This window comes from Pezoporus flaviventris, unplaced genomic scaffold (genome assembly GCF_033815535.1).
Source record: "Pezoporus flaviventris isolate CSIRO_AGI_PZ_B2104156 unplaced genomic scaffold, CSIRO_AGI_Pfla_v1 ptg000007l, whole genome shotgun sequence".
NCBI classification, from domain to species: Eukaryota; Metazoa; Chordata; class Aves; order Psittaciformes; family Psittacidae; genus Pezoporus; species Pezoporus flaviventris.
The window spans coordinates 44166776-44191253 of record NW_026892555.1 but is presented as its reverse complement, the minus strand read 5'-3'; the positions used below and the strand labels follow the sequence as shown (position 1 = coordinate 44191253).

The 24478-nt window shown below is 39.5% G+C and overlaps 1 protein-coding gene across 1 annotated transcript in view; it reads left to right on the top strand.

Annotated features, from left to right (window-relative positions):
- MEP1B (meprin A subunit beta) overlaps window positions 1–21976 on the top strand; it is a 28319-nt gene extending 6343 nt beyond the window's left edge. Inside the window, exons 2-15 of the mRNA XM_061448586.1 lie at window positions 174–192; window positions 377–427; window positions 532–575; window positions 1600–1672; window positions 2249–2366; window positions 6167–6345; window positions 7805–8023; window positions 11119–11271; window positions 11956–12171; window positions 14626–15093; window positions 16791–16973; window positions 17421–17724; window positions 20103–20301; window positions 21601–21976. Coding sequence (XP_061304570.1) covers window positions 174–192; window positions 377–427; window positions 532–575; window positions 1600–1672; window positions 2249–2366; window positions 6167–6345; window positions 7805–8023; window positions 11119–11271; window positions 11956–12171; window positions 14626–15093; window positions 16791–16973; window positions 17421–17724; window positions 20103–20301; window positions 21601–21618 — 2244 coding nt within the window. The 3' untranslated portion in view covers window positions 21619–21976. The remainder of the gene's footprint in view (window positions 1–173; window positions 193–376; window positions 428–531; window positions 576–1599; window positions 1673–2248; window positions 2367–6166; window positions 6346–7804; window positions 8024–11118; window positions 11272–11955; window positions 12172–14625; window positions 15094–16790; window positions 16974–17420; window positions 17725–20102; window positions 20302–21600) is intronic.
- Window positions 21977–24478: the final 2502 nt, after the last annotated feature.

Below are 24478 nucleotides of genomic sequence, written 5' to 3'. Positions count from 1 at the left end.
AAATATCCAGTCAAATGAAGAGGCAGTGGGTCCAGTCAATCCAGCACAAAGCCATACCCTAAGTGCTGTCAGTTGAGCTTAAATCTCATCTCTAATACTGTTGTGAGAGTAACGTGAGCTGCATTTCATTATATGCCTTTCTAATAATATCTTCTTTTCTTCCCCCTCCCCAGCCTGCTCCAGAGACAACTGGTGAGTTCTGTTTTGAAATCTATTTGCATGCATGGGAGGCAGTCAACAAAACCAGCTGCTCATAAACATCGCTAGGACAGACATAGATTTATAATTACTGTTATTGTTATTGCATTAATTTTCACACTTCATAAAGATAACAGCAAGGGCTAATGTCCTACCTCACTTGTCTTTTTATTTTCAGAACGAGATGTAGATGGAGGAATTGATCAAGACATCTTTGACATCAATGAAGGTTTTTTTAAATTCACTTTCTCTTTTAAATTTTTTTTGGTGATTTTTATTACGGGAGCCACAGATCACTGCGATAACTGAAAGTTAATCTCCTTTTCTCTTTAGCTTTAGGACTGAACCTTTTTGAGGGAGACATCAAACTTAACAGGGTGAGTTCAAATATAAAATATAAAACCAGAAACCTGTCATTGACTTATGCAACATAAAGTATTGCTGGCATGGAAATGATTGATGCATCCTGCTCCTACTAACAATAAATGCTGTTTATGTAACAGTAAACCGAATATATTTGGGGATGGATTTCTACAAAATGTCATAAACAATGAAGGAGCCCGGCGCATTTGCAGAAACATTATCCAGGGTAAAGTCAGTTTAGCCATTAGATCAATATTATTAGTTTCTTGTTTCCTTTACTGTGTTCCTTGTATTAGAACTTTTAGGAGATTCACCAGCACTGATCATCACTCAGACAGGTTTATATAAAAGATTCTCCATATATCTGTGCAATATTTATAATGAGCCGATTAGATTTACAGATGAGTGCTGCAAAACCTTCATCATTTAAGTAGATTCACTAGAACTAATGGAACTAATGGAAAAAATTAGATCTATAACATGTTTTAAAGCCTCTGCCCTACCTGGCCAATTAAAAAAGTAAATATATTTACATAACAAGTTACATCTCAAAAACAGCTGGTAGAAATCCCCAAACTGTCTTGAGCACCTGAAAATCGGTAATGATGTTTTACTCTCACTTTTGGTGAACTGCTTTGGCCTGAGTGTATCAGTGGAAGCAAGAACAGCACTTGCTAAGGGCACGGGAACAAACTCTTGCATTATGGAAAATTAAAAAAAATTATTAATGTCTGTACAGTTGCCAGGACTTTAGATCTTAATGCTTCCCACAGGAGCCAAAGCTCTCCTCACACTGCCATCGAAATCCCAGGTAATTTCTATGGAAAAAATGCTGCAGAAATTGAAGAAAGAAGGGAGTGAAGGGATTTCAAACCCAAGCCTTAGACCTCTGATCTTCTGAAGTTTTTGAGCTCTTTGATGATGTGTCTTACCCATATGGGCTTGTAGGAAAAATGCTTTGCTTTAGCACTATTGTAGTCCCTGATCCTAACCCACATTTTACTCAGGACTTCATACCTACTTCTTTCTCACATGCAGGCACGAAACTCCATCATTGGTGATAAATATCGGTGGCCCCATGTTATTCCCTATGTCCTTGATGATAGCCTAGGTATGGTATTTGCCCTTGACAATGTCCATATGTTGTGTTGATTGAAATGTTAAATACCGGTTGATACATACTCTGTGGCACCTTTTATTGTAAGCCCAGAGCAGGCGTTTCCCACAGCAGGGTTTGGCCTGGGTAAGCACAAGCAGCATGTATCACCTTAGTGTTGGTGCTGGTTCTCACCTCCTTTCTTGGATGGTTCTTATCCCGCCATTGCTGTGGCCCAGAAAATTGATTTGGTTTTAAATGCACATAAAATTGATTTGGTTTTAAATGCATATGTCTGGGACATGGAACTCTACTAAGCAGAAATAAAAACAGGACACTGATGATCTTTTCAAAGCCCGGAAGCTTACCTGGCCATGTACATAATCTACAGCACCAATGGCAAACTGGGATTCTGGCAGACAACACAGTTTGCACTGGCACATTGCTGAGTCCCCTTGTCTTAATCCAACAAAAAGCCTGCTTAGTTTAATCAAAGATTGCTGGAGTAAGACCCACCCTTAGGACGTGCTCCATACAGATAATAGTACAAACCTGTTGGCTCAGTATTGACAAGAACACTCTGCTTTGCAGAAATGAATGCTAAGGCACTCATCCTCAAGGCATTTGAACAGTATCGACTGAAAACCTGTATTGACTTCAAACCTTGGGAAGGGGAGAAGAATTACATACATGTGTTCAAAGGAAGTGGGTAAGAGGAGTTATGTAAAATAAATTTTATCCGGTTTGACTTTAACCTATTTTTGTGGCCATTATTCATCTAAAACTCATATATATATGTATATAATTTTGTGTTTTTGTTGTGTCCATTTTACTAGTCTTTTTTTTTAAACTGGAAATTGTAGTAGTTTCCAAAACAGATATTACCTTGGTAACAATAAACAATTTTTTGCTGATACTTCTTTCTAAGTGTGGGAAGAAATCAAGTCCTTTAAGAGTTAATTTTCTGGGCATGGTAAAACATATCAGAAACAAGCCAATTATTTTCTGGATTGATTTTTGGATATATGAAGTATCACTTTCAAATGGTCATTCTTAGTTTAACAAAATGGTCACCTTAGTTTAACAAAAACAATCCCAGCAGCAATATGATCGTTCTAACTATGGGACAATGAATTTTTTTGACTATTACAATGGAATTGCGTCTGAGCAATGTCACACCAGCATTCAGATATAACAGCAATATTTTTAAATGCTTGCATAGCATTTAGATATTTTACAGAGGTTTCACTTTATTTACCTCTTTTGATGAATAGTTATGCTATTCCACCTTAAATTTTGTAAAATAAGACTCCATAAGGAATTCAAAATTGCCCCAGCTGCTTCACTTTCTCAGACAGTCTCTGTCAAAACAGTGCAACAAGAATAAAGATATCTCCTCTCTATGCTGAAACATTTCTCTTTTAGAAAAGGAGATCAAGGAAAGCTTGATAGCCTGCTGAGGAAATTTACTTTCAGAAAATCATTTCCTGATATGAGAATGCATTCATAAATGGGAAAAGATTTTCTGATAATAAAAATGTTTCTCTTTCCATTTGACTTGTTCTGAGATATCTGTAGCAGATAATTGTTTCAGAATGTCTTCAGTCTCTGGCTTTTTATACCTTCTTTTCTTCATGCTGTACACATGACATTGAAACTCAACCCTAAAAGATGTGTAAGTGGAGACATAGGGAGCAATGCATTTTCCTGTGCTAATAACTTGGGCTTGTTGAGCCAAATGGAAAACTCATGTAGATAAATTTTTTAGTCCTTCATCACCTAAAGCATGCATTGAATTTGCTAATAATTGTACCTGAAAAACTGCAATATTTAGCCTATGGCAAATTAGAGGCCTCTGCATGATGTTTCATTTATATATCTATTAAAAATAGATGAGTCATGGTGATGAAGATGACAAGTCATTCTAGTTGGATAACATATCTTGTCCTCACTGCCTGGTGTGTTGCTTGCCCTGAAATTTTTCTATCATCTCAGCTGACACATTCTTAAAACAACTAACGCTCAGCAGCACTTCTTAAAAGGTTGGAGCTAAACAATGCAGTCTCCTGAAAATGGCTGTCCAGTTTCAGTGAGCTAGCTTCGGGCTGCACAAAATGTTATCAGGACTGACCCTTCATTTCACTCCATGACTGTCTTGTGATATAGTGGGACAAGATGAAAGGTGGATAAACCAAAACATGTCCCCTCTGCAGTTCCTAATTATTATTATTATTATTATTAATCAGTGAGGACCCTTCTAACTGCAGACTAAAGACCTCAGTCCAGCGGGTACAGTGCAGACAGGAGTACAAAGTTCCTGGCAACACCAACCGGATTAATGAAGTTTTAGCACACCAGGAAAAAGTTGATAAATCATCTTTGCCTTTCCAATCTTGGCTTGCATCTATGAAACAGACAGAGGAAGGTGAGGGAATTTTGTATCAAAAGGATTTGTAGTAGACCATAAAGTCCTCATCTGGATTATCCTTTTGAATCTAGATGAAGTCAGCCACAAAAGAAGCCAGCTGCTGTTTTGTTGTGTTGACTGCCCTGTGCAAATACACATTTGTAGACTCTGAAGTACCGTATGTAGGGTCATCTCTGTATTCTTCTCATGAATAGAGGACTCATTTAGCAGGAAATTTTGCATGGTGTGGAAGACCCAAGTGGTTAGCAGACCAGGGAGGATCAACACCATCTCTATTATTTCCACATGGAAAATCAGGTTTTCATGGAGGTCTGGGGGTATCAGTTCAGCTCTTTACCACTGTTTCACATGGCAAAGAGAACCCATGCAGAAATGGATTAATACAGATCCCTGGCTAACCAGCTTGGTGCTGGGAAATCAAAGTGCTTATGTGCTTGTACTGGTGATCTGTGATACTATGGGAAGTTATTTGCTAGCAGGACGTTAGGATAGAATGTGCTTGAAGTAAGTAGCATCATTGCTACTAATGGCATGTATCTACTTACAGCTCATCTTCCAAAAAGAAGGCTGGTGGGATTAGTCGGAGCAGATACCTTCCTGTTTCTCTAGCCTCTGATAGAGCAACTAGCAATGCAGAAAGCATAGAATCAGAGATAGAGCTCTCACACACTTGGAAAACTGGGACTTTCTCCCATTTTTTCCCCTCCTGAAGACACTCCTAACACGGGATTCCAGGTGCTCATTGCTCTGGAGCGCTGACTTGTATTATTCTCAGTGCTGGGTAACGCAGACCATGTATTTACTCCCTCTGTGGCTGCAGAGTGATGGTGTTGTAGGCATTTGGTAGTCTGAAGGGAAGGCGGAGCTGCGTCCCCTGGTGTTCAGATGTTAATTTTGTCTGTAGCCTGCTGTGTGAAGCCAGGGGCAGCTGCTTTGGTATGAGATGGACCCAGAACTGTGATGGACTTCTTAGACTTCCGCACAACACAAGAAAAAGCTGCATAATCAATATGAGGCCTTGTTCAAGGCAAGCCTGTGAAATTATGGATGCCATATGTGCTTATTCTGAGGTGTCATACTGTGATTTTAATAAGTAATCAACAGCCAAGGCCTATGCTGCTTTATGGAAAGAGAAATACTAGGGAATATGTTGTACTAATAAGTTACAGGGTTCAAAAGCGCATGGTGTGCTTTTGTTTTTTAAATTTCTGGGGTGATAGAACTGCAAATCCTATGGCATATTTTGTGCCTGATTAATTTTATGTACTTCATTCGATAAGTGTTGATTTATTTGATGCTTAAAATATCAATTTAAATGCAGCTCTCTGTGCTTGCTGGTTTGTGGACATGGGGTGCCATCTTATTGTCTTGTGCAGATAGCTCATTGAAATTTTTATCCTTTAATAAAAACTTCCAGCACAGCTGCAGTTTTGCTCTTCCTTGTGAGTGTGTGTCAGCAGCAAGTGCTCTAGAACAGAAACTCAGAAATAGAAAAGAGCGAGCTTGTGAAAAGCACTATCAAATCTTCCAACCTTTTGAAAGCTAAACACAGCCACAAAGAAGTGCATCTTGCCTGGCAGCCACAGCCCCTCACAGAGAAAAAGGCCAAAACAATGGAGAGAAGCAGCTGCAGTGGCAGAGTGTGCATGAACCTGGTTCCCTTACAACAGGGACTGGCTCAAAGTGCACTACAGTCACATACTGTGATCCATCTGACAATTGTTAATCTGCAGTAACTTAATTGCTCTAAGTTATGTGTCCATAGTCTTTAATGTTTACCAGAGTGCCAATGAAATCCTCAACAGTTTTCTGCTGTCACAAATAGCTCAACATTCTTCTACTAAAGAAAACCCATTAAAGAGCCAGAATAGGAGAAGTGCTTGTTCATCAAAACACAGCTAAATGTGAGAGGAAAAGGTCTGATAAGGACCAGATCAATGAATAAGTGCTCTCTGTAGCAAAATGTAACTTCAACACTCAAGTTAAAAATGTACCTGTTGAACAGACTGATTCTGGAGCTCGCATGGCACGGGGATGGCATGTATCTCAGAGAGCCCTCTCTCATCTTGTTTCAATGCTAGCTGCTGGTCCTCAGTGGGAAACCTCCAAAGGGGGTTGCAGGAACTCTCCATTGGAGCTGGCTGTGACAGGATCGCGACAATCCAGCACGAGTTCCTGCACGCCCTGGGATTCTGGCATGAGCAGTCACGGTCTGACCGGGATGACTATGTGTCCATCATCTGGGAGAGGGTTCTGTCAGGTCAGTTACTCACCTGATTTTCCCTTCAGGCTCTGGTGTTAGGGGGTTTAGTAGTGGAACATAGCTTCCAGCCACCCTTTGGTGGTCACACTATTCTCTTCTTACCTGGACTTACATTTCAAAGCCAGCGTATTAGTGAATTAAATATCAGGTGACACCTATTCAGGACAGAAAGCCTTGTTTGTGGTTGTTGTGGTTATTGCTTGTGCCACAGCAGTTGCCAAAGCCCTAGCTAGAGGCCTGAGTCCTGGTATGCTACATGTAGTACAGCAGAGCAGCAGAAGGGAATAATTTGGTTTGTTAAAATGAATACCCTGAAAGCACTGTTGGTCTGGGAGCCCTTAACAAAACAGAAGTAATTGAAAAAAAATCCCACTCTGAAAAACCCAGCATGACCAAAGTTAGTAGAAAATCTCTAGTGAAAACACTGGTCATCCTTTCCTGCTGACCATTACACCTGGTGCAGCAGAACTGAGACAGTAGAGCATGCAGAGAGGGTGTGCAGGTAGGAGAGACCCTTCTCGGGGTCCGCATCACATGAGCAGTTACTTTAGTAATGCAGCTTGTGAATGTAAGCCATGGTGCATTTGGCACAAGCCTGAGAGCTGGCACAGGGATCCTTGGGACTCAGTCTCTTCAGCTTGCCCTTGTCCTCTGTGACTTTCAGGCAGTCCAAAACCAAAGTTATATACACAGACTTGATGTTTCCCTAACACAGGTACACACAAGACTGAAAAAGTAGATAATGATTAAGTCTAATGCATTCTTCTTCAGTAGTGATCAATAGTCAGGTGCATATGCAAGCATACATTACAGAAAATTACTTAGACTGTTATTTGATTTCCATTATACTTTGCTGACTCTTTAATAACAAGTTGAACTATTGTTAGACATTTGAAACTGCTGCAGCTTTTTACACTGACTAGAGTATAGTTACTGTATTTTGACTAATTTAAAATGTTTACCTTATAGCTAGTAATGGGGTTTTGCTCATACTCCAGAAAATATCTGTAAAGGTAAATTCTGGATGCTTATCTGATAAAAGCACTAACTGGTTTATTGTGAGCTAAAATGGCTAGCAATTATATATCAAGAATACAGATTAGAAACAGGGATTCACTGCAGTTGCAAATTGCATTAATCTGAGTATGAAACATTATCTCCACTTTTGGGAATCATAAAGCCACCAAAGTTTACAGGTGTTTCACAGGGAAAAAGTTTTCTGGTAGCAAAAGGCTTTGTTTTATCCAGCAGAAGTCATTGTGTTATGTTCCAGTGGCTGAAAGAGGAAAGTAAATAACTCCAGACTAGAAATAAAATAGTTTTACAGAGCAAGGACAAGTAAATGACTACAAAAAACACTCTGGGATCTGATGAATTCTCTGTCACTTTGAGTCTTTACACAGAACTTGGTCCTCTTGGGCAACAAAAAATCTTCTCTTTTGTTTTTCCCATTTAGGTAGAGAACATAATTTCAACAAATATGATGATAAAAGATCAGACTCCCTGAATGTCCCTTATGATTATACTTCTGTGATGCACTATAGCCAGAATGCATTCAGGAACGGAACTGAACCCACCATTGTCACTAACATACCAGACTTCATGGACGTTATAGGACAGCGAATGGATTTCAGTGATTATGATCTCCAGAAACTGAACCGGCTGTACAATTGCTGTAAGTTTCTCCATTGCTTTTAAAATTCTTCATTTCTGGCAGCTGAAAGAAAAGAGGGTGATACCTACACACCGGACTCATCCAGGCACAAGTGAAAGAGATGCTAACGTATTTGCAGAAGTGAATTGTGTTAAAAACACCATAAATAATGGTACAGCTAGGAAAAGCATAGGCCTGCTGCAGAAACACTGCTATGCAGCAGTTTTCTGTGCAATATCATCTGACCTTAGCTAAAAACCAGCTTCACTCAGCAGTGGATTTTTGTTCCTCCCTTGGGTGGCTGTTTAAAATGTGTGCTTCTGCACAAAGCTTTCTGTTTTTTTTTTTCCTCCATTATTGCACAGCTGTTGCTCAGACACTGTACAGAAATGAGTATCTTTGCTGTGGGTATCATACCTACTCCTCTTCCATGGACTCTGTGAGACCACCAGTGTTCAAGCAAATAGGGTACAGATGCTGTTATGCAGAAAACGTGTGCTTTTTAGATTTTTTCCTTTTAGTCTCTTACAAAAGTGGTCAAAAGAGTTATTTTGCTTATATGGGATTTATTTTAGAAAGTTGAGTGAAAGTAAGAGACAGAGAAATACAGATAAGTCTATTACAAAACTGGAATGTAATTCTGTAATTGTGACTGCATCAAACGTGCCCTGGCACTCAGATGAAAACTCTTATCTCACTGCCTCAATATCCCAAGTAGTGAGTACTAGTTTACAGCTATATATGAAGCCTCATTCTACAGATACCTTAAATAATTATAAAAGTTTTATTAAACCAGTGCTTTTTTTTTGAGCATACAATTCTCATGAAATATTTCTGTTCATGTAGGTCTAAACTGAACACACACTTACATGCAGCCTCACATTCTACCACTTGGCACACAGTCAGGTGTTACAGAAGTGATTACAGCTAAGGATGTCTTTAACAGTGAATGGGGTCCTTCTTCCTCCCTCTTAAACTTATATACTTTCCATCATTCTCATGCACTATGTGAATACTTCATGAGATTTTAACTTTTTTCTTAACCCACAGGCACATTCCCTGTGTGAAATAAACCCCAGCCATGTTGAGATCAGTGACAAAACTGCCACCACCTCCAGTGCAATCAGGATCTTCCCTCCTGTCTAGTTTGTCCCTTGGCTTTGTATAGTGCCCATGATATTTACAGAGCCATAAGTGGTCTTCAGATCACCCACCATTTGCCTAAATGGCCCCTGTGCCAGGGAAGACGGATGTTTCACAGGTCTCAGCCCTTGCTCATTCTGCTGCTAGGCTGATCCTTTTAGGTTATGGGAAGACTGAGAATTTTAAACATGGTTTGGGTGGCAGATGTCCTCCCAGAGGAATCAGAAAATCACTTCTGTTGCTGAACATGATTCAAGGAAAAGGTTAAGATTAACTTCTGCTAAAGGCCTGTGTGGTTAGGAAATTCCATTAAAAATGGCAAACTTGGTTCTAATGTTAAAAAAAAAACCAACCCGCAGCATAAGAAATCTTGACTGATACTTTAGAGCTGTTCTCATCTTTTTTTCACGACTGTCTTTCAGGCTGTATGATAACAGTAGGTTTTAGTCTGTTTTACTGTTCTAGCATACTACTTAACGGAACCAACCATGAATTTTCACCAAGCTACTGGAAGTTAGGACTCAGCACTCCTCCACCATGTATTTTCTTCCAAGTCCAGCCTTTCACTACATACCAAGAAAGTATTTGGCTTTTGGTGCAGATGGAGTTCAAAACCTGCCTCAAGCAGTGCCCCCTTCTCCTATTTCAGGAATTAATCTAAGGAATAAATCATAAGAAATTGGGTCTCGCTTTTCTCTCTTCCTGTTGTTCAGGTCAGCACTCCATGCCAGCCAGCAGTGTCTAATTAAAGTAGTTTGGCTGCTTCTTTTCTGTTCGGGCAAATCAATTTCATATTTTGGTTTATATTTTGATTTCAAAGAGTTATTTCATATAATTGTCCCTTTTGTTTATATTCTTTCTCCAGCAGTCAATATAACAGTTACCATTAAAATCTCTTGTTTTTTTACATCATACCAATACTGTGCCTTAGAAGGTATCAGTCACCCAACACTTCTGATAGCCTTACAGCTCTGTAGGGCTGTTAGCTTTTTATGAGGACACTACAAATATCTCAGCAGTACAACTGATATGGCAGCAGTTCATACTTAAGTGTTTCCCTGAGCCACAGCCTAAGTGAGGCATTTGGCATGCCATTGAGGTTGATTTTTGTGATACTCAAGGTCCTTTTTGTAGTGGAAGTTTTCTCCGTATCAAATGAAACCTTTAAACCTGCCACAATACTTTATATGTACTTTGAAAAGCATTTTATTATATGATTTGTTTTCAGATCTTGTCCGGTGATACACAGAACTTAGGCATGGTACAATGGGAAACAAAACTAAGATCAGGGATAAACCTGGACTGTATCTTCCCTTACCCATCCAGGGTTTGTTTTAGACAGAGAAACTATTTCCTACAGTGCTCTCCCTTTCACATTCAACTGCACAGACTTCCTTTACTTATTTTTTCACTTGTTATATGCAAGACATCTTAAAAATTGGTTCCAAATGTACCTTTGTCAAACATGTTGGGTTTTTTCTGTTCAGCATTTTGAAAATCAAGGTTTGCTTATTGCAGTGAAATAACTTCTGCTATGCTATATTTCAAAATAAGCACTCCAGCTCAAAATCTGTGGCCGTGTCTGGACCAGCCCGAGGAAAGCAGAGGCATGAATGGGAAGTCTCAGGACCTTTTGACAGTGTGAAAGTTGGTGGGTTTGGACTGATATTAGTGTTTGTTTTGTAAATAAAAAACGTGATCTGATAATTAGCTGGCACTCTCATGTGCTTCCTGAGTGCCCAGAGTGGTCCTGACAACTCTTACTAATGTCAGAGTTAATTGCCAAACGCTTTGAGTTCCAGAACATTATACTTATGAATGTTGATGGTAAGCAAAGCCACTGATTATTTGGTGTTTGCATTTAGTCTTTCTCTGCTCTTGGCTTTTGGACATTCAGAATTAAGATGGATGTTGTGTAATGGAGATTCACAGCTTTTTCTTTCTTTTTCTTTTGTTTTTTTTGAATGTTATAGCCTCCTCCCTGAGTTTCATGGACACATGCAGTTTTGAGCTTGAAAATATATGTGGCATGATTCAAAGTTCAGATGATAACAGTGATTGGCAGCGTTTGTCTCACGTTCTTGCTGGGCCACATACTGATCACACTAATATGGGAGAATGTGAAGGTATGAGAAAATACTGTTCTTATCTTGCTGGCAATTATATTCTGCAGAGGCATGTGAGTTGACTTCGATCTTGGCCTTGCTCTCTGTTTATTTGTTAACAAATCACAGCTTATTTTTTAACTAAGCAACATAAATCTACATACTCAGGGATAACGATCGATTTTCTGCTTATTTGAGAAAACTGAATGTCCTTATCTCTTTTAATTTGTTTTCTAGTCTTAGTGTCACATGCTGACATGAGAACTGTATAAAATGTTCTAACCTATGGTACAGGCGCACCAGAAAGATTGCTGCTTTTCTCAATAATAGCTCAGTAAATCCTTGGAAAGGATTGGGATTTAGAAATCATGTGTATTATCCCGGCTCAGATGAACAGTTAATTGGGAATATAGCCAGTTGTTTCTGAACCTGCCAGAAAAATCTTCATGAGTTCAGGAGCTTAAACCAGTCCTCCAGAGGGAGAGTCAATGATGAATTACTGGGTAAAGAGTACAAATTGCTAGAGACAGAAAAACGAGGAAAAATCTTGCAAGGATCTGAGGGTTTGTACAGAATCTACTTCACCCTGACTTGACCATGTCTTCTTGTGTTTGTTACTACAATACAGCGTTAAGAATAGCAGTATGCCAGGAAAATTCTATTTTCTTTCTCCTCTACCATTAATTTCTCATTGACTTTTGACAGATTCTGGCTACTTCATGCATTTCAACACCAGCACTGGAGTAGAGGGAAGCACAGCTATCCTGGAGAGCAGAATTTTGTATCCCAAAAGGGGTTTTCAGTGCTTACAATTCTATTTCTATAACAGTGGTCATGAAAGTGATTGCCTGCATGTCTGGGTCAGGGAGTATACTTCAGCCCATCCGAATGGCACTTTGAGACTCATTGAAGAGATAAAAGGTATGGAATAAAACTGCATTTTGGTTTAATCTATACTCAATATCCTTTTCAAAGTACTGGGGGGAAATGTTGTATCAAAGTGACTCATCTCCTAGTGTTATTCTTTGGCTTCTTCTCTATGTGATTGATTCTTTGCTGGTGAAATTATACTTGATGAAAATATACTTGATCCTCAGTCAGATTTTCCTGTAATGTAATCAATTACCACAAATTGCAAACTCTTGCATTATCAAGATGGTTTTCTCACCAAAATAGCTAAAATTCCATGAGTAGTCATTTTAACTGTTCCAGAATTGCTGGCATCAATAGCAACCGATGAAGTTGGTCATTAGAGTAAATTGCAATGACTAAGAAAGTAATAATAAAGAAATGGAAAGTGTAAGTGTCCTGGATTACCTAACATGCTAGTTTAAAAAGGATAAATAAAATTCAGCTTACTTTTTAAACAATGTTTGAAATTACTTATCTGAAATATATGGGCAGCAGATCATGATTTGAGTTGTAGTTTGAAGAAAACTGAGTTCTTGTGCTTTTAGGAGGTTATGACCTACCAAACGAGCAACTGGGGTCAGTTCGTGCACAAGAGCTCTTTAAGCTAGAATTGCCAAAGTTACTTTATGATTAAATTACTTTATCACTTAGCTATCACTTGGTGTCCATTACAGCTATAACTATTTTAATCTTCAGGTTACCCAAGGGTCTGTGCAAGTTCTTTCACTAAACAGGTTATCAAGTCCACTCTTCTGCCTCTTCTTATTCCTTTAGGCTCATCTGCTGCTGTGCCCGTTTTTCTTTTCTTTTTCTACTCTTTTCTACACCCTGATACTTTCATCATCCCTGTGTGCCATCAGGAATCCTTAATAGAATTGTCACAGTTTCTGACGCAGATGCGTATTTCAGATCAGTCTGAGCGCTCCAACCTCTTTCAAACCCTACTTTGAAGCCAAGACTAATTTCTCCACAGTTCAGCCTTCTTCACAAATACTCTTTCATATATATTAGGTCCCATACCCCATTCTTTCTTTCTCAAGTCCATAATTTCCTTTTAAGTAAGTCTTTGATCACATATGTGTGTCCAGATAGGCATCCTACTTTGACAATCTCTGGTAAAAATTTCAGGAATGGTTTGAGATAGTTTTTTTTCCTGCAAGCTGTTTCACTGTTCTTATGTGAGAAGTTACCCTCACCAGCACAGTTAAACTGGAAGAAACAATGACACTGCAGCCCTTTCCAGCCGTGGTGTGACATGCTGACTGAGCTGCTCATGGGTTTGCACTGAACCATCACGCCTGAGAGGCTGAAGGACAAGCCCTGAGCTCTTTCTCCTGATCTGTGGCACAGGAGCAGGGGATATTGTAGAGGCTATCGTGGTGGGACATTTTACAGCACAGTTAGCTGGTCTGCTCATTGAACATAAGTCAAAAACTCCTGTCCTGTATCTAATCTGTGCAGTTCAAAAAATCCTTATGCAGAAAGCAACTTAATAAAAAACAGTGGGTTTTGTTCTTGTTTCTGTGTTTACTTTTTTCCTCCTGCTTATAACAGTAATGAAAAATGGCAAGAAATTAAGACTCATACCTGAGATCCATTGTGTTGTGTTTAGAATTGTTAGGAGACTGAGTCATGAGTTCTGTACCTGTGATTGGCACTGCTTATTCCATAAATGCAGCTGAAAGTCTGGTCTTCTGTGCGGATGAACATAAACCAGACAGCAAAAGAAACTGTTTTGCTGCACATACTGTTAACAAAGGATGTCCTACTTTCACCTGCCTTACAAAGCCCCTGTGCAGAGGTCTTTGCTTCTGTGTACACTGCTCCTGTAGTCAAGTGCAATTTGCTAGTGCAGGCACTTTTGGATGCAGCATCAAATTTGCAGTGAGGTTTTATCACATGAAGAAGGTTTTGCAAATGAGTGGTTTAATTTGAACTTAGTACCATTTATCATTTGATGGATGGAGAGTGCTTCTGCATAGGCAAACTTCTGACAAGTCATTTAAATACACAAAACCAACCAAATGAACCAACCTTGTGGTTCTGGGCTCCTAGAATCCTCTTAGCATTTTTTGTTGAGACATGTTAATTTGATTATATTTTGTTCTGAATTTTCCTCTTCTTAATAATAGAGGTGACAGCCATCTTTGTGCATCTAATTATCACAACATTTGGACTAATTTAATGCAATGTTCTTTAAAAACATAGAAGAAAACACTGTCTTAAGAATGATTAACACTGTTTTCACTCAAATTGCAGAGCTGTTATGCATATTAAATCTGTTGAAAATTTGAATTCAGAAAATATGATCTTGCGCTGAAAAAGTAACATCTATAGGAGAAACATTCTATCACCTCAGAGCCACTGGAATTAAGAAATTCTTACATGGTGTTATGGGGTCCATAGCTCTTGGTAGTATTTGACTGTACTGCTTACTTCATAAATGCTTGTCCTTGTTTTCAGGTTCACCTGCGAGTTACTGGCAGCTCCATCATGTTTCTTTGAATGTCACAAGTAAATTCCGGGTTGTGTTTCAAGGCATGAAAGGAAGTGGCTTATCAAACGGAGGCCTCTCTATTGACGACATCAACTTGTCAGAAACTCAGTGTCCCCACCATGTCTGGCATATCAGAAATTTCACGCATCTCCTCAATACAAGTCCAGCAGGGAGATCAGGACGAATATACAGTCCACCCTTTTATTCAAGTGAAGGGTATGCTTTTCAGGTCAGCTTATATGTAAATGGTACCACTGATAATCCCTTTAATTTGGCAATTTACTTCCACTTGATTTCTGGAGCAAATGATGATCAGTTGCAATGGCCCTGTGCATGGCAACAAGGTACCATGATTCTGCTCGACCAGCATCCTGATATTCGTCAACGGATGTCAAACCAAAGAAGTATAACAACAGACCCTCTGGAATTATCAGGTTAGTTAAAATCAGACATGATATGCAGTACATTTAAAATGCAACCAAAAGACAAGGAGTTAGTTTTTCTCTTTGTGTAAATTAGTGCAGTTTTTTTCAGCTTCTGGAATGTTTTAATTATTTGCAGCAACAATATAAAAGATCCGCAGACCAGAGAAAATTAGACATACAAGTAGATTAAGCTGAGACCCTGGATTTTAAGGCTGATTTGCATAAGAAACTGGTGGATGATCCACTCCTAAAACTTCTCCCATATGTTCTGTGAAGATGCATTTATATCTGCTTTAATGAGAATGGAAGTTTTCCAGAAGGCTTGAGAAGAAAAATACTGAATTAACAATACACACAGTTCATACCAGATAAAAGTGAAGCTATTAAACAAATCCCTGCCCTCCTTGTAAAAGGTATAGTGCTGTCAGTGCAGATTTCCAGATGGACAAAGTACTGATTCGTATTACATAATCTGTACTTGTTCAAGATGTGAGGAGATAAGGAGCAATTGTCCTTAATAACTGGGAAAGGAGGCAGTGGAAGTAAAGATGTAACTATGAGAAAAGGTAGGAATCTCTGTAAAGAGAGATATTAAAGACCCTCCCTTCTCTCCAGTAGTCATCATTGGATAAATATTGGATTTAAGTCCAAAATTATTTTCTGCATTGATGGAAGGGTCTTGTCAAAACAAACCACCTCTACCACTGAATTACTTTCCTGGGCCTTCAGACTGTATCATTAGTGAAGGAAGAAAGGCACAAAAATGTCTAATTTACAGTATTATTTTTAAAATGTTACGCTTTACATGGATTTTTCTATGGCACTGTCTGTACATGAAAACAAAGCGGGTAATCTGGAAAGACTAAATGCCCCCCCTGTAATTGAAAAACGTAGCACACCAGGTCCTCCATAGATAGATGGACATAAATGTGCTCTCTGCTGTTATGGCCACAGTTTGCACTCTGCTCCTTCTCCTGTGTTCATGTATTGTTGATAGCCCCCAGATTCCCAAGAGAAGCCTTGTAACTACTATCCTTTCTCTAACCAGCGGAAGTGTTGGAGTAGGCAGTTTCTTCTCCCTCTGGCAGATACTTTCATAGACAATCAGGCTCAGCTTTGAGATTTAGAACAGGATTTAATGGAGGGGACATCAGTGGCCTGTGACTGTTCAGGTTGTTCAAGTACCTTGTACCCTTTGTCCACATCAAGAGATGCTCTTTTTTGAGGAGCACTGAATCAATTCATTTCACATATGATTCATGTACTACTAATCTTTTTTTTCCACTACACTTACTTTAAAAGAACTAAAAAGAAAATACAACCGGTTTTCAGCCAGCTCTTCAATAACCTAATCTCCAGCAAGTCCTTTTCTCAATACCCTATGCTAAAACAAGCCATTGAAGATCTCCATTGTCTTGAGCGTCTCATCAGTGTGGAATCTCAAGCAAAAAATCTGCAAAAATCTGTAGTCAGGTTCAGCATTGTTCTTAGTACTTGAGTTTGAAGTAATTTAGTGTGTTCTCCGTAACTGTGATATCCACAAGCAGCTAAGGAGAAGCTGGCAAAGTAGGATGCCATCTGCCGTGGTTGTTGAGAGAGGCCTCAGTACTTTTTTGCAGCAGGGATTATCTAAGAAAGGAAGGGACCCTACTGAGAAAGAAATCCAGAGTGGTCCCACACTCACATTCAGTTGATTTTTTTTCCAGAGTCTTCATCAACGTATTTTTGGGATAGGCCAGATAAAGTGGGATCCATAGCAACTTTTCCTAATGGAACTACATTCATGAGAGGTCCAGGAAGTGGAACAAGTGTATTTTTAACTCATCAGAGACTTAGAAGCCGCAACTTTATTAAAGAAGATGGCATTTATATTCTTTTAACAATGGAAGGTATGTAAACATTGCTGATATTCTTTATGATACAGTAAAAAAAGGAGTGTCACATACTTACCAAGTAATTAATGATGTAGATATAGATACACATGATGTACTTTGATGTACTTTTGGAAACTTTCCAGCTTTGGAACTACACGTGTATCTAAGGTCAAATCATATGTTTGTGAATAGGTACATGCACTATATAATTCCTTTATCTTATGTGAAGATACATAAAATTATACTAATCCTGTGCAAATTATTTTGAATAAGATATTTTGAATACATTTTTCTGTTTCTGAAATAATTTAGAGGACATTTCCAAAATACATCATGCTCCTGAAAGATAAGACCATTTATCCATTATACCTGTGGAGAGGTTCTTTTTACTATTAGAACTTGTCATTAGAATAAGAGTAAAAATAGCATGAAGACCTTATTGCTTGTGTTTTTATCTTGCAGATATATCAGATTTACTATCAACTCAGCCAAGTGTTTCACCCACCCATATTGTGAATACGCCCAGTGCCAATACCATCAAATCTACCTCTATCACCACTGTTACCACCAAGCCCACAGCTACCACCAAGCTCACAGCTGCCACCACTAAGCCCACAGCTACCACCAAGCCTACCACCGCGACAACACCCACCACAACAGCCTCTGTCACCGAAAAGCCAGAGATAGAGACTCCAGATTTCTGTCCAGACAACCCTTGTGAAAATGACGGTGTCTGTGTTATTGTAGACAGAGCACAGGTGTGCAGGTAACTGCCTATATTCACTTTGAAATGCCATTTTAGGAAGAATAATGAAAGTCTGTAGTAGAATAAATCTTTGCTCCTAAGGAAGGGAAAGACGGACTTTAGCTGATTAAAACAAGTATTTCCAACTGCTACTGTGAGACTAAACTTATGACCAGTTTGGGCAACAGAGCTCCTAACCACAGCATTTGACTGTTAGAAGTACTCTGCTTGACTTCTCTGTAAATTGTATTTTAAATGTGTTTATCGTTTTCAGTAATGTCTTAGCCCAGTGTTATAAAGTGAACTGTGCACCTCCTTTGAAGTCCCTATAGCAAAAGCTAGAAGAGTTAAGTATAAATGTAGTTGAAATAAAAGAGCGTTTGTATCAGTAGAAAAGATGTTTAATACTTCTCAGGCAGGAAGCAGCACAGACATTGTTTTAGAATTTGATTCAGAAATACAGTTAGTGCAAATTATGACCATGAATTGCTGAAGTCTAGTTGCTTGTCTTTGATACCAGCAATGAAAGCTGAGACCTAAAAACACTGTTTGCCCTGCAGGAAAATTAATATCAACTTTTATTTAATTCTCTGTGGACACATTTATGTAACCCACCTGGCTTATTAGCATTGTTCCAGGTCTCAAACAAGCTCTAATGCTGAAGATAGTAACCTTATGTGAGGCTGTGCCAGGGCAGGTAGGCTGGAGGCAAATACCTAAAGGCCAAGAGCAACAAGAGTCAGGATGACTCATTGTTATATCTCCCCATTTAGAAACCTTTTGAAAAATAATTCTTGTGCAACTCATCAGAAAGAGGTCACAAATACGAGTAAATGTCAAGAAGCTGTTCCAAAAAGACAGATTAAAGTTATACTGAATGTTATGCCTGATTTTTAAATTACAGAGAGAACATTTAATTTCTGACATATCTGGACTATTTGAAGTTTTAGTGCCTATGGTGTGACCTACTTTCTGTCCTAGAGAATTACATGACCAGCAGTCAGTTTCTGCTCTGATTTTCTATTGAGAAACAAGGGGGAATGTGATACAGAACTTTAAGCCAGATCACATGAAGTCCCCCAACAGTCAGTATCTTCACAGTGCACTGCAAATAGACTCATTTTCAGCGTTGAAGGTAGATCTGAATAAATGGCTTAGACAGTAACTAGAGAAAACAACACATAAGGAACAATCTGGGTTAGAAACGGGCAGGTGTGTACTCAGAAGTACTGCGCATGTACATTTTTAGTGTTAGATCATGGCATCCTTACATTTTCACTATAAAATGTTTTGGAGCTGATTGTGATGCTGGGTAAGGTGAAGGAATCAAGTCCTGGAATCTGATTTTAGTTCTAAACCCAGATGGCTGCTAGGATGTTAGTCACTTTACTTCTTGGGAGAGGGCAGAGGCAGCTCATACAAGTTCTTTATATTTGAAAATTATCTCCTTCTGGAATAAGAAAGTCTCATCAGACCATTCCACATCTACTAGTGGAGAAGCACTGAGCAGGCAAAGGGGAATGTGGTGGGAGCACCTTTGGCTAGCTCAGTCATTGAACTGGGGAATTCCTGCAGCTAAGTTTTGGTTCAGCTGCTATCTGGTCAGAGGTGCCTTGAGAGTCCCTCCTGTGGTCTCCTCCCTGTTTATCTCACAGGTTCAAATTGCTGCATAAGGTGAGCTGAGAAATAAAAAAAAACCTCAAAGAACATGTGAGGAAACAGGAGAATGACATTTCCTGGAAATGTAGTTTGATTGGATAAAAATAGCAGTGTAAAACTTCTGGATCAGTTGCCCCAGGAGCTCATTCAACTCCTTCCTACAAAGGCTTTTTGAAGAAGATAGAAGGGCTTGGTGTGAGAGATGAGCATGATAAAAGGCAGAACTGCATGAGGATTTGAGGCTAATTAGTAATAGTGGGAGCAAGTATTATATGACATTGGTCCCAGTGACAGGAATTAGTTTCATGGAACAGAAAGAGAGTTTTCTATCAACATAAGTACTACAAACGTCAAGGAAAAGGAAGCAGATAAGTGAACTGAGTGATACAGAGGGTGTCTTTGTTGGAAGCTAAAGGCAATCATTCTATAGCAGCAGCTCTATAGATCAGCTGCAGAGAAGCATTAAGCAGTCAAATGGATCAGGATGGTGCTTGGGTTTTCTGGCAAAGGCTCTCTCTGAAGACATGACCTGAAAAACAGCAGGAAGCTGAAAAAAAGCACATGTGTAAAGGCAGTTGTCCACGCAAGACAACTTTAAAATAGAAGTCCATTTTCAGATAACTTCATTATGCTCTGTCATATAGAAACAGTGCATCAAAGACGCAGTTTTTCTTAAGTAGACCTTTTCATGCCTTTAATCTTTAGGTGATGATAGCACACATTTGTTCTTTTACTTCTAGGTGTCCCGCAGCTGACAACTGGTGGTACATGGGAGAAAAGTGTGAAAAGAAAGGCACAACTCAAGAAAATACTGTAATAGCTGTTTCTTCAACCATGGCTGTATTTGTTGTAATGCTTATTGTCACTATCACAACTGCAGTGTGCCTTAAAAAGAAATATAGCCAAAGAAAGGAAAATGGGGAGAACCTGACTCTAGAGGTAAGTATTCTGTCTCTTTTAACAAATGTATGTGTAAGTACACACACATATTTACTAAAAAGTAAACAATCAAATTCGGTAAGAAGTAAACTGGAAGATACCACATTTTGGCAGTTTGAAGGCTACAGCATAGAAATTAAAGAGCTCAATAAATTGCTACTAATTTATCAAACACCAAAAAGCCACTTCATCCTCCATTCCCAGCACTCTAACTGCTCTGATGGCAGCCTACTTGGAGTGGGGAGAGTGTGAACAAAGGGGCTTATTTTCAATTTGTAACTAAACTGTGTTTTCCACTTGGTGGACTTGTATTTCATCTATTACTGCATTTTCTACTAAAGATCACACCTGGAAATGGTGCTAAAAACCCAAGCCTGAAATATCAAAGCAAAAAGCAAATCTAAAAATCAGTTTCCTTATTCAGTGGCCATTTTTTATTGCAATGAACAAAGTAGCCATGGAAATCATGAGATTTCCATGGGAGAAAAGAGATTTCCATGGAGGGAGAGGTAAGAGAAGACAGAATGTTGAAACTATCTGAATGACGGGATCACAAAGGCCATGTAGTGAATAGCAGCAGCATTTGGGCAGGTTTTCACAGGAAATTTCATAAAGTCCAAGGCACATAGTCTCTTGGTTTAAACAGAGATTTAAAAGTTGGAAACAGTAAGAGTGACATAACTTAGAAGGACTCACAAAGCACAGGAGAAACTCTGTAAGCAGATTGAAGATGAGTGGCCTTTCAGACAACAGAATTCCATTTTTAATTGTGTAATAATATAGCAGCCTTCCAGTATCTGAAGAGGGCCTATAGGGATGCTGGGGAGCCACTCTTCATTAGAGACTGTAGTGATAGGACAAGGGGTAATGGGTTAAAACTCAAACAGGGGAAGTTTAGATTGGATATAAGGAAGAAATTCTTTCCTGTTAGGGTGGTGAGGCACTGGAATGGGTTGCCCAGGGAGGTTGTGAATGCTCCATCCCTGGCAGGTTGGACGAGGCCTTGGGAGATATGGTTTAGTGTGAGGTGTCCCTGCCCATGGCAGAGGGGGTGGAACTTGATGATCTTAAGGTCCTTTCCAACCCTAACTATTCTATGATTCTATAATAATATCCTTTGTGTGCTATCCTGTTGGGGTGCAGTACCTCTGTGCAATGCCAGATAGTTGACACTGTTAATTTATGACCTTCCAATAGACAATTTTGGTTTCTTTGCATGTAATGCTCTTACAGTATATACGTATTCCCTTCCCTACACTCTTTTAAGATGCGGTTGTTTGCTTCTTTTTTCCTATTTAGACTAGAACAGCCTTCTGAAGATAATGCAAACAAGCATCAAAGACACAAGACGAACATCACTTGAAAACCACAACTATGTCATTGTTCTTTCTTTTATTTTTATTTTAACCATCATGATAAAGGCTTATAAAGTCTGGAAAATAATTCATCATCTGGATAAAATACTGCACTAAAGTCAGTGAGTGTCTGACAGTGTTGTGTATTGCTGTGCAATGGAGCAAAATGAGAATATATTGTATGACATGCCTTTAAGTCTACCAGAACGTGAAGAAAACATGTAAAACTGCCTCCTGACTTTCAATCAGCACAGTGAAGTCTAGGTTGCTATCTTATCATCATACAGATGTCTATAATAAATGGGAGTCGGACCCTGTAATCACTGGGTACGCTGTGGTTCTGAGTGCTGCAACAGCTGTCAGTCAGTAGTGTGAGGGTATGTGGAGCATGGGAGCTTCTGGTTCATTAAGTTATTTGGTCATGATCTACTTACTATAAAAGAAATAAATAGGAAAGTAATAAATTAACCACACAGACGTGCAAACATTAAGGAGGAAGTCACAACAGAGACAGTAATGAGGACCCAGAACACTTCAGCTGATGATTGATGTCCCATTAAAGGAAGTACTCAGGCAGAGTCTTCAAGAATGTCAATCTGAACAACAGTTTTCAACTGACGGGGGGAAACATGATTAACATGAGTATTGCGGAAAACCAGAGGCTATCAGAAGAGGTTTGTGGACTTATGTAAAAATGACTATGGTATGTTTAGGGAAAGGGCCAAAGAATACAAAGATGAGGGGAAGGATCATGGTGGATTGGCGAAGAGCTAGTGTGGGAAAAATGGTGCCAGCTACTGCAGGCAAGAGAGAACTGTGTTTCAACGACCAGAGAAATCCACAGGTCTTAGGGCTTGTGGGTCTAGGTACTAGCACATGGAGGGACTAGCATGCAAGAACCTGTGTGCCAGCAGTTGGAAGGACCATGGGCTGAATGGCTAAACACCAGCATCTGGAAGGACTGGTGTGTGTTGAAAGGTCCAACTGCCAGCAACCAGATAAGAGGCCATGGGCAGAACAGCTGTAGGTCTGGGTGGTAGCAGCTGGAAGGATGAGGTTTTATGTGGGTTTGAAAGAGGTCTAAGCGCTGGCAATTGCAGAGACATGGGTCTGTTTATATTTCTTCATTGAATTTAATCCTCCCCAGGCAAACTTCAAGCTGGACTAGCTGGTGAGTTGGAAGAAACATTTCCACATCTGGAGGTCTTGATCTGAGCCACTGACTGGAGAAAGGCAGCCCAGGGTCCAGGCGTGGATATTAGGCAGTCTGAAAGCCTATGATAATATTCAAAGGCACTGTGGGAGTGTTTATGTGATGAATCTGTGAGTGTATGTATCTGTTTCACTAGCAAACATCACATTGCTCTATCTGGCAAGTAGGTGACTTGTATACCAGTTAAAGGATCCCATGTCCAGGCTTGGCTATTAAACAGGTTTAGGGGCCATGCTAACATTCAAGGGGGCTATGAATGTGGGTGTATTTGTGGATGGGGAGAATGAGGCCATTTGTTTTCACCATAGGACCTCCATTCTGATCAGCTGGAGGGGAGGAAGAGGACAGAGTATTTGCACCTGTGTGAGTTTGGGTAGCATGGTAGGTGGGTTCTGCTACCCACCCTGCTCTGTGTGTGTGTGCAGCAGTCTGTGCGTTCAGCCACATTAAGGACCCCTGTGTGTGTGTGTCTCTTGGGTACACGCTCAATTTTGCTATAGGCTGGACCTGCAAACACAAAACAACTGAATCCCTGGGAATGGGATGTAAAGATTATCTGGGACCATTCCTGGCTAGGCATTTTGTCTGGGGAGAAGGGATCATTGGTCTTGTAGATTTGCTGACACTGTTAACAGCCTTGGCAGGTAGGTTGGGCTACAATTCAGTGGGAATTGTATGGAAATACACGAGCCACAGGAAGCAAAGTGTACTTCCCTAAGGACACTTTGCAGAGGAAGATGGCAGTCACCATGGGCACAGATCATCACATTTGCAGTGGTTTGGAGCAGGGCTGTAAGAGACAGGAGTGCCAGTAATAGAAATGTCAGGTCACACCAGATGGTTGGTAGACTGGTATGTGAATATGTTCACATTTAAAGGTCAGCAGCTACTTTGGTTCCCTGGATGGATGTTGATCATCATAACATTTATTGTGCTCTTTACCCTAACTCTGGGCAAGAGCAGTTCAAATGTATGGAAATTTGATGAGGGAACTAGTCTTTCTCTAAATGGCACTGCATGGCACAAAGCAACAAATGTGTACGCTTTTGTACCGGCATTACATATGTAGTCCTCCTCTGATTGATATTCTCTGAAATGTAGTTATATTTAAAGCATTCATAGCTGGTTTTATTAGCTTTTGTCAGAACCCAAAGATTCGTGAAAGCAGCCAGACAAAATTAACAAAGAATCGTCAGAGCTGACAAACATCCTGGATAGGAAGATACCCTACTATAGCTGTCTTAAAATAACTTTCCTATTTTGACATGTCTTCATCAGCAGTTTTCATGCAAATAATCCTCCAAATGTGCCTTCAATTAAGATATGCACATAGATTTACATGGAGTTAAGAAGACACAAATGAGACTGTTCATTAATTCAACTGTGGCTAAAATACTTAACATTATAAACAGTGAGCATTTCATAATTTCAAATGTTAACTGCCAGATTTGTTACTGCAGAGATAATTTATATCTTTTGAAATCCAGATTGCATGAAACGGCATAAATACGTACCTGTGCTTTCATCAGAAGAGAGCTTAATACACAGAGCAATGTATTACAATGCATTGCGCAAAATACGAATACCGTAGGGTATATGCTGAAATGGT